At 32.7% G+C, this 10,767-nt stretch overlaps 1 protein-coding gene across 1 annotated transcript; it reads left to right on the top strand.

Annotated features, from left to right (window-relative positions):
• Nucleotides 1-2,607: 2,607 nt before the first annotated feature.
• LOC129304625 (uncharacterized) lies at nucleotides 2,608-7,339 on the top strand. The gene is made up of 5 exons (XM_054944351.1): nucleotides 2,608-3,037; nucleotides 4,653-4,914; nucleotides 5,077-5,273; nucleotides 6,136-6,323; nucleotides 6,663-7,339. Exons 1-5 carry the CDS (start codon nucleotides 2,934-2,936, stop codon nucleotides 6,947-6,949), a joined length of 1,038 nt encoding a protein of 345 aa, XP_054800326.1. The 5' UTR covers nucleotides 2,608-2,933; the 3' UTR covers nucleotides 6,950-7,339.
• The last annotated feature ends 3,428 nt before the right edge of the window (nucleotides 7,340-10,767 follow it).

Below are 10,767 nucleotides of genomic sequence, written 5' to 3'. Positions count from 1 at the left end.
AACGGAGTATTATGGTTCTGACAGATTGAGTAAACATGTTTTTCTGTGTGAGATTGGGAAATGCTGGAGTGTGGCGGGTGGGAGTTAGATTTTGATGGGTCTATGAAAGAGTCAAGTTTAGCAAGTTGTGGTGTTGTTTTGAGAAATGAGAAATTAATTAAATGTGATATTTGTTACATCAACATGAGTTTCTGGGCTTGCATGATATTTGGTTAAAGCATATCTTTAAAGGGGGAAATCTTGTGTACATAGATTAGCTAACATGAGTCAAGTGGGTCAAACGGATTGGGATTGATATGGATTCCTTTTCGTTTTTTTGGTTTTGGATACAAGGCCAAGAATAAAAATCCATATAAAAAGACAACTGATTAAATTTATGAAACGAATTCTAATGCCAAGGTCTCAAAAGTTTAAAACATAACCTTGACAATGAGATGATTATACATATAATAAAAAAAAACTAAAATGAATTTCATGTATTTTCACATATTCAAATTGTGCATAGTGAATGTCACAAAAGAAAATTTACATGGTGAAACTCTCTGCATTTTTAACATTGAATTAATATATAATTTGAACCCTAAATTATAGATCTAGGGGCAATTTAAATGCTAAACTTTTAAAATGTATACTCTAAACTTTAAATAATAAAAGTTAAGGTAATTTCACTCCACCATTAAATTTTAACAAATGTCCATTAGTTTTTTAAAAATTGAAGTTTAATATGCGATTTTTACCAAATTTTACTCTCCTTCTCTCTCTAACCCTCATTTGGTGAAAATCGCATGTTAGACTCCAATTTATTTGATGTTTATTTAAATTTAATGGTGGAGGTGAAATTGTCCTCATTGTTTAAAATTTAAAATGTACCTTTTAAAATTTTAAAATTTAAATTACTCATAAATTTATAGTTCATGGTTCAAATTACATATTAATCCTTTAATATTATATTAATCCTTTAATATTTTATTCCAATTTTATTTTTATTATATAGTTTCTTTCTCTATTAAAAATCATAAATTTAATTTATTTTCTGTTAATTGTAAAATATAGTTATTTTATCTTGGTTATATATATATATATATATGATTATTATGTAATATATAAATATAATATACTTTGATGATTGATCAAACGATCAATAATGACAATTTATATTTTATTAAAAAACTATTACAGTATATTTTAAATTACAATAATATATTTTTTATAAAATTATTTAAGTCTTTCAACATGATATGACTTTTAATTCTCATTCATATGTTATTATTGGTAAAAGAACACATGGTTGATATTCATGAGTTCTTCTCCCCTTAATGATTGTACAATGGACATTGATTTATTCTAAAGGTGAATTAACAGGAGATTCATTTCTTCAAAGTAAAAGAAAAAAAAAAATTAGTGTATTTTTTATGCATTACATGAACATTAAAAAAAAAAGTTGCTTTTGTTGACAGTTTATGAATAATTCACGAAGAATTATCAAAATATATTGGTAAAAACATTTATTTGAAAATATCTAAATGTTTCCACGCCGCATGACTTATACTTCCTTATTCATTTGTTTTTGTCTGTGCAAAAGAACACATGTTTGATGATCATGACTTCTGCTCATTCTAATAATTGTACATTGGAGAATCGGACATTAATTTATTACAAGTATAATTTAATTGAAGATTCCTTTCTTCAAGACAATTTAAAATAAAAGCAAAATAAATTTAGTATGAATCTCAAGCAACATTAACTATTAAGTTTGAGGAATATTCCTTCTTTTTTGTCCGGCCAATTGAGGAATATTCCTTTAGAACAAATTATAGGGGAAAATTTTGATTTAAATCCTTACCAAATCTTGAATATATTTAATCCAAAGGTCCCAAAGTATAAATAGTTTTTTAAAAAATTTAACTTCTTAAAAGATAAAATACTTTGACAAAACTAATGCTTCTTTAATGTTATTTTTTAATATTATCTTTTTCATATATTCTTTATAATTAACATTCTTTCACACAGAAATTATTTAATGAAGGACATTTTTAAAGTTTATATATTTTGTTTTGAAAAAGTAAAGTTATAAAATTTATTAAATTTAATAATTTTTATTGATATATATAATTTTATTTAAAAATATTTTATAAATTAGTGCATAAGAGTATCATAAATAATGTGGGAGTCAAAGTTTTTGCAATCTTAACTTAACCCTCTTTAATTGCAATGAGTTATTGATATGTTCACATATGTCTTGGAATATAAACATTTTACCTAATAAAAATTGGAATTCATCATGTTGTGGACAAAATTAAAAAGTGACGCATTTTTATAAAAGGTATTAGCTGTCTCTCATTAAGAACTGCAAAATTAATTAATTTTTGCCTTGTAATTAAGAGTTAGCACAGAATAGAGTAAATACCAAAATTCTTATTCATATTTTTTTTTATATTATAGTACATAGGTATATTGACTAAATTATTAAAGAAGTAGAATGACAAATTAGTGGGGCAAATAAAATGTAAACAAAGAGATTATTACACATAAAATAATGATTTTTCCTCCTTTATCCAACGCAAATAAAATATAAAAATAATGAATTGACCGCAATAGCAACTGCGCGTGCATCATCGGAGATCAAAGCTCCTCACGAGATTCTGGTCCAAGCCTTGGCCCCCTTCTTCATCCGCACTGAACGTCCAACACTACCCTCAAATTCCATATCCAACTTGCTCTCTTCTGACTCGCTTCTTCTTCTTCCGAGTCACTCAGTCACTCTGCTCCACTCGTTCCGAGATCATCCTTCTTCACTCCCTTTTTCTTCTTCGTCAATCAATGTAATCCCATCATTCACTTTCTTTCTTCGTCCATGCAAAACCCTCCCGGTCGCCGTCGATTTTGAGGGAAATTGGAAGGTTGTTGTTTCCCCTTTTGACTGCGCATTTTTCATGAATCGGATGGCTCCGTTTCATTGGGTCTTCTTCGTTGCTACTCTCTGGTGCCTTCTTTGTGGCCTGGACGCCAGCGATGGGGATGCTGATCCGCTTTACAAGTGAGCTTAGCTTTCTGATTTCTGTCGTTTGTTAGCTAAGTTTTGCAAGAACTCAAATGTTAATGCTAAATTTTGCTTGTGTGTACTTGATATGGTCTGCTTGTTACCGGATGGATTCACTAAAGAGTATTGGGTTTGGCATTTCACAGTGTGCTTAGAGTATTTCGGATAACCCTATCTGCAAAATCTGTATTATGTGGTTAGTTTTAGTTATTTCTCTAATTTCCAATTTGCACTTTTTTTTATAATTACATATGAAATTCCTGGAACTTATACTGCCTGCATAGGTACAGGTCCTGTATACTTTGTTATATGTTGAGGATGTAGTGTGAGTACAGTGATACTTTGAAAAATTTGAAGATGGTTGTATTGATTGAGAAACGCAAAACTAATAACGATTGAGATTTGAGAATTGCTTCCTCAAGGAGATATCTTACTTTTGTTAGAATATATGAAGTTATAACTTACAAGGAGCTCTTGCTGGCAGGATCTTTACCGTGTACCAACTGATGCTCCTATCATATGTTTTTTGATTGATCTTATCAGTTGCAAATAAGTTATTTGCTGGCATGTCAATCATGGTTTGATGGAACTTATATGACATATATTTTGGATTGTTGATAGCAAGAGCAACTGGCCTTTGTGTTCCATATTGTTCGAAGTATTACTCATGTCAAGATATATTAATAATTTTAGCTGCTCCAACATCCACTCCTAATAAGCACACTTGTTCCTTTATTTTCTGGAGATATTGGGTCTATAAATCATGATTATCATAGGTGCAGTGAATATCTTCTTTCCACTGAGTCATCTATAAAGAACCTACTTGAATCAGTTGTAAATGCAATAGTAAGAGCTGTATTCTCTCCTCATACTTGATGCATCCATAGGTTTACAACTGCTCTTCCTGTGAACTTGTTTATTCATCTTGGCTTCATCTTTCCTTCATTAAAGAAAATATCTAGGTTTATGTTCCAACGTCTTAATAGATTTCTTTTGTAATGTTGATGCAAGCCTTCAAGGGTACCTGTACATATTCACATTACTCTTGTATTTCATGAACTGGTCTACCATTTCCTGAAATTTGAAGCAAAAATATGCAGAGTCGATTGGAGTAAATTTTATGTTTAGAGAATATAAGTCCTTGATAACTTGATCTGGCCATTCGGGGTAAGATTTTATATCTAGCACTTGAAGTGATTTTTAGGAGAAATTCCCTATCTGGGTCATCTTTCCCTGGAATTAGCTGATAAAAATAGCATTAACAAATGGGGAGATATTATGCATAAATTGAGACACTAGTTCACTTGACTGAAGTATTAGGTATCTACCAACTTGCAAACAGTGGTTTGTAGGGAATAAGTGCAGCAATTAGATTAAATACAATATCATGCCCATATGAAATTGACTTTAAAGGCATGCTTTGGTGAGCTATTGGCTTACTAATTCTTGAGGGATTGTTACTGTCTGACCAATCCTGGAATGACCAGTATGCTGAAACTATGTAACTTGAAATCCATAGTTGTCATCATGAATAACATTATGACCGTTGTCTCACCTAATAGTCTATCATATCATCATTTTTTTAATTATTATTATTTCTGTCAATCATTAGGAGATGTGTGGAACAGTGCGAGAAAACTGGATGTGTAGGGACTAGATGCTTTCAACATTGTAAATTTTCATCAGATGGGAAGCCCATTGATGGTCCATGGTATATGCATGAACCCCTTTACCTGAGGTGGAAACAGTGGGATTGTCGCACTGACTGTCGCCACTACTGCATGTTATCTAGAGAGGAAGAAAGAACAAAACTTGGTGACAAGCCTGTCAAGTATCATGGAAAATGGCCATTTCAGCGTGTTTATGGGATTCAGGTTCTTACATAATTCTGAAAAAGCAATACTCTAGTTTTTTCTTTGGGGTGAGATAATTTAGTGTGATATAATGTAGTTGGCTTTGATATCTCATTCTCAAAAAGAAATACTCTAGGCTTTTCTTTGGTGAGTCACATGTGGTTATCTTATCTTTGGTTTTAGGAACCTGTGGCTGTTGCACTGTCTGCCCTTAATCTTGCTGTGCAATTCCATGGTTGGGTATCCTTTTTCATTCTTGTGTACTACAAGTTGCCTTTGAGACCAAGTAAGAAGACTTACTATGAGTTCACCGGCTTGTGGCACATCTATGGGATACTATCAATGAATTCATGGTTTTGGAGTGCGGTATTTCATAGTAGGTAAGCTGTTCTCTCCTTGTTTACCTTAGAGATCTAGGCTGTACTCTGTCATGATTTATTGTCGAAGAACTACTCCTTGAATCACAGCTGTTATTCTCTTCCTGTTTACTTAACACTGCAATTTTACACAGTAGTAATCATAAGACTCGTCAAGAAAGTGGAGGTTTTGCTACATTGTACCATCATTTCTTTCTTTTTTGGTTTCCATATGAAGCACATAAAATGTATCTTTTGTTGGGATCAATTAATCAACAGCTAGGCTCTAGCTGGCAGCATTCGTTCCCATAATAGTAATAGTAATTATAAAAAAGGAAGAAGCTTCTGTATCAATGTAGATGATACACATTATGGTCAAAATTCAGCTGTACTGTGGCGGTTGTTGACTCACTATATACATGAAACTGCTGCTTATTTGGAAAACAGGAAAAAAAAAAAAATGACAATCTGGCCTTTCAAGTAATTGTTAACTTCACCCCAAAAGAAATGTTAAACAGAGAAATGTTAATTTAAGCTGCAGGAAATTGTTGTTATTGAATAGTGGATAGTTATTTGGAAATTAAAAACTACCAAAACATTGCTTTTGTTTTCTGAATTAATGGCACTCTAGCCTCTGGAGAAATTTGGAACTTTGGTCTCTTTGGCATACAAAAGCCTTCGCCTAAAATTTAGTTATGACATTTCAAAGTGATTACTTTATCTATCTGTTTTTAAATAATAACAAAAAATGGAATGAAAAGTGGATTGACATGTGTGGACGCATCTATATTCTTGTCAAGACACTCATTAATTTTTAGTAGAGAGGTTTTAGGGTTACATTTGCAAATTTGTTATCTAATGGGGAATTTTAATCTGCTATTTGTAGAGATGTGGAATTAACAGAAAAGCTGGATTGTTCTTCTGCTGTGGCTTTGCTGGGATTTACCCTCATTCTGGCAATAATCCGAGCTTTTAATTTGATAGATGAGGCGTCAAGAGTCATGGTTGCTGCTCCCCTGATTGCTTTTCTGACAACTCATATCCTGTTTCTAAATTTCTACCAACTTAATTATGGTAATATTCTATTTTCAAATGAGATACCTGTTAAATGATGCATCTGATAACTCTACTATTAACGATACTGAAAATGACTGAAGATGCACTTCACCACAACATAAGAGATATGTTCATTTTTTCTTTTAGAGACACTTATTTTGACCTTGGTGCTGCAATCATTGTCTCCATAGTTAATATCTCCTTATTTTTGAAGTGATGACTTTTTCCCTTAGATTAACTTCTAGAACTTGCGGTCAATATAAAATTATTTGTACAGGACCTGTTCCAATATAGTTATCAATCTTTTGGTGTTGGAGCGCTCTTGTGGGGATGTGCTGACCATTAATAGTTTTGCAGGTTGGAATATGAAAGTGTGCCTTGTGATGGCTGTTTCCCAGCTTTTAATTTGGGCAATTTGGGCTGGTATTTGCCGTCATCCGGCTCGGTTGAAGTTATGGGTGGTGGTGGTGGGAGGAGGGCTGGCTATGCTTTTGGAGATATATGACTTCCCACCTTACATGGGATATGTGGATGCTCATACTCTTTGGCATGCAACCACAATTCCTCTTTCATACCTATGGTGGAGCTTTATCAGGGATGATGCTGAGTTTACTACCACATCTCTTCTCAAGAAGGTGAAATAGTACTTGACTCAGTGGACATAGTACTTCAGGGAGTGGATTAGACATGACATGGTTTCTTTTGTTTGTGAATTAGTACTCTCTTTTTCCTCGTGTATGCATTTGATTCCAATGCTTTCCACGATGGTTCCCTTATTGGGTTTGTTTGGTTTCACCTCCCTCATGTGAGGGATCCTTTTCCTTTTCTCCCTGGAATCTACATTTGCTTTGCCTAGTTCTTTGTTTTAAAAAGTCCCTTCCTTCTTGACAACCACTATCAGCCCCATATATTCTCAAAGAAATGAAGGAATAACAAAAATGGGTTTGAACTAATGGCTGAGTGAAATGAAGGAATAGTGTGACTAGCAAACTTTGAGACTTTCCATGAAAATGAAAATGATACACATTTTCATATGCCTTACACTAAGTTTGAGTTGAACTGTGATGGTCACGGCTTGTTAATAGTGTCGCTTATTATAAATTTCATATATGATACTGATTGATGCTTTTTTGCTGCATTTTCTTTGAGCAAGCTGGTCAGTGTGTGTGTTTTAAGGAATCTGTAAAGGAATCAAATATGTCTTCACTCTAACTAAGAAACCCAGTCAATGGACAGTGTAATATATTGTCCATGTTGTGTGTGTGTGTGTGTGTGTGTTTTTTTTTTTTTTTTAATTAGTCTGTAAGGGAATCAAATATATTTGCGCTCTAAATTTAAGAGATTGACTTGACTAGAATTTATTTGCATTTATGCACACAGTTGGACATGATATACTCATTTCCATCGACGGGACAATATTTTGAAATTAAAATACTCTATTTGTACCTCGCTTTGATTCATTTGGCATTGAGGCAGGGCTTAGCAGGTTATAAATTATTTCTTTTTCAGTTAAACAGTACGAGGGCCACATAATTATACGATCTTGACATGCCCAACCCAGTCAATGAACACTGTATTATATTGTCAATGTAGGCTGATTGAGTATGCAAGGTCCAAACCTATATCTTTAAAGGCTTGAGTTTGTGAGTTTGGATCGGTCATAAACTCTAAGACTATTAATGAGTAGTCTGTAAACGTCTTTGGAATTGGTTGATTTATGAAAAGACTTTTCCAAACTTGCCAAAAATTTTCCCTAACTTGCTATCTGGGGTGGAACCAGCTTTAAAAATCCGGCCAAATTTTTTGAAAAAATAAATTTAGATTTAATTTTTAAAATTAATTTTATTAGTTAAAATATATTATTCTATTAATTATTAGAGTATAATTGCATAAGTATTTCAAGAAAATTGAAAAAAAAAAACACAAGATACCATGTATCTAAATAACTAAATATAATATATATTTTTTATTAAAATATATTCTCTTCAGTTTTATTTATAAATCATTCTCAACATTTTCACTAAAACCAAGAAAAAATTTAAACATCATAAACTTTATCTAAAAATTCAATGAATTTTTAACTTTATTCTTATTAGATATGTATATTTTAAAAATAAAATATTTTAGTATTTATATCATTTCCAACATTTAATATAAAAAAATGATAAAAATAAATATAATATTCGTTAAGGTATTTTATAAATAAAATTAGAATAAATATTCTCCTCTTATAATGTTTGAGTGGCTGGGGTTGGGGGGGGACCCCACAAAGACCATTGTAGGTCCGCCGCTGCTTACTATAATAATTAGTTTGGGTCATTATCAACATGCCTGAATCACTATCTAGAGTAGCATGTTTGAGCAAATTGAATCCATTCACTTTTTAAAGCCACAAAGCCTTTATCACATTAGATAAAGAATGTCCAAAGTAATCTAAATACTCAGTATATGAGACCGATATTACCAACATCGGCCTCCCAAATATTTTGAAAATGTCTTTATTATTTTTATTTAATGTGACTGTATATTTTAAAATTTAAACTTGAGACATAACAACAACAACAACAACAACAAGCCTTTATCCCACTAGGTGGGGTCGGCTACATGGATTGCAAGACGCCATTGTGCTCTATCATTTATTAAGCTTTTAGAAATATTATTAATTAAGAGATCACGTTCAACAACTTCCAAGAGTGTTCTCTTAGGCCTTCCTCTACCTCTCTTAATCGGACTCAAAGTTATATGTTCCACTCTTCTCACTGGTGCCTCCCTTGGTCTTCTTTATACATGCCCAAACCATCTCAACCGATTTTCTACCATTTTTTCCTCAATAGGTGCCACCCTCACTTTTTCACGTATGTGCTCATTTCGAATTTTATCTTTACGTGTATGTCCGCACATCCATCGTAACATTCTCATCTCTGCTACTCCAACTTTATGCTCTTGCTGTCCCGTTAGAGCCCAGCATTCACTACTATATAACATTGCCGGTCTGATAGCAGTACGATAAAACTTTCCTTTAAGTTTATTAGGCACCTTACGGTCACAAATAACTCCTTTAGCTTTTCTCCAATTAAACCACCTAGCTTGAATTCTATGTGAAATATCTCCACTGATTTCGCCATCATTTTGAATAATGGCTCCCAAATATCTAAACTTTTCCACTTGAGGTATAATTTGATCTCCCAATTTCACTTCCAAATTATTTTCGAATAGTCCTTTACCAAATTTACAATATAAATATTCCGTCTTACTTCTACTCAAACGAAAACCTTTCGACTCCAATGTCCTCCTCCATAACTCAAGTTTGTAATTAACCTCTTCTCTTGTCTCTGCTATAAGAACTATATCATCCGCGAAGAGCATACATTTCGGAATTTCCTCTTGAATATGTTCCGTCAAAACATTTAAAATCAAGTTGAACAAATAAGGACTCAGAGATGATCCCTGATGTAGTCCAATCTTTATAGGAAAATCCTTTGTTTGACCACTAGGCGTTCTTATACTAGTTTTTACCCCCTCATACATATCTTGTATGGCTTTAATATAAGCAATCCGTACTCCCTTTTTTTCCAACGCTTTACAAAGCACTTCTCTTGGTATACGGTCATAAGCTTTTTCCAAATCAATAAAAACCATGTGTAGATCTTTATCTTTACAACGATACTTTTCCATTAATCCCCTTAGTAGATAAATCGCCTCTGTAGTTGATCTACCTGGCATAAAACTAAATTGATTCTCAGAAATACTTGTCTCCAATCTCAACCTGTGCTCAATTACTTTCTCCCACAATTTCATTGTGTGGCTCATGAGTTTAATCCCTCTATAATTAGTACAATTCTGAATATCTCCTTTATTTTTATAAATAGGAATTAATGTACTTCTCCTCCACTCATCAGGCATTTTCTTGGACCGTAAAATCACATTAAATAACTTAGTTAACCATCTCACCCCTTCTTCACCTAAACATTTCCATGCTTCGATAGATATACAATCAGGTCCGTTAGCTCTACCATTTGTCATTTTCTTAAGAGCTTCCTTTACCTCCTTATCACGTATTTTTCGATAGAATGACAAATTTTGTTCTCCTTCACCAGTTACTAAATCCTCCAAGTTACTAGATGAATCCTCTCCATCATTAAAAAGTTTAGAAAAATAAGTCTCCCATCTATTTTTAATTTCATCATCTGTAACTAAAATTCTTCCCTCTTCATTCTTAATACACCTTACATGTTCTAGATCTCTTGATTTTCTTTCCCTACTCTTGGCAATCTTATAAATATTTTGCTCTCCTTCCTTCGTCTCAAGGTTCTTATAAAATTCTTCAAAAGCTTTAGAACGAGCTTCACCCACAGTTCTCTTAGTTTCCTTCTTAGCCATACGATACCTCTCCCAATTTTCCTCATTGTTACACAAATGTATGGCTTTAAAACAGTTCTTCTTATACTTGATTTTGTCCTGT

The sequence above is a fragment of the Prosopis cineraria genome, unplaced genomic scaffold, assembly GCF_029017545.1.
Source record: "Prosopis cineraria cultivar Desert tree isolate PC_DT_omini unplaced genomic scaffold, ASM2901754v1 PC1, whole genome shotgun sequence".
Lineage (NCBI taxonomy): Eukaryota > Viridiplantae > Streptophyta > Magnoliopsida > Fabales > Fabaceae > Prosopis > Prosopis cineraria.
Note: the sequence above shows the minus strand (reverse complement) of the source record. Positions and strands in the feature narration are given on the sequence as shown.

Bases quoted from the DNA above. Each gene is read 5' to 3' on its own strand.
- LOC129304625 (XM_054944351.1), top strand. From the start codon at position 2,934: ATGAATCGGATGGCTCCGTTTCATTGGGTCTTCTTCGTTGCTACTCTC. The intron at 3,038-4,652 runs GTGAGCTTAGCT...GTCAATCATTAG, and splicing joins GATGCTGATCCGCTTTACAA to GAGATGTGTGGAACAGTGCG. The intron at 5,274-6,135 runs GTAAGCTGTTCT...TGCTATTTGTAG, and splicing joins AGTGCGGTATTTCATAGTAG to AGATGTGGAATTAACAGAAA.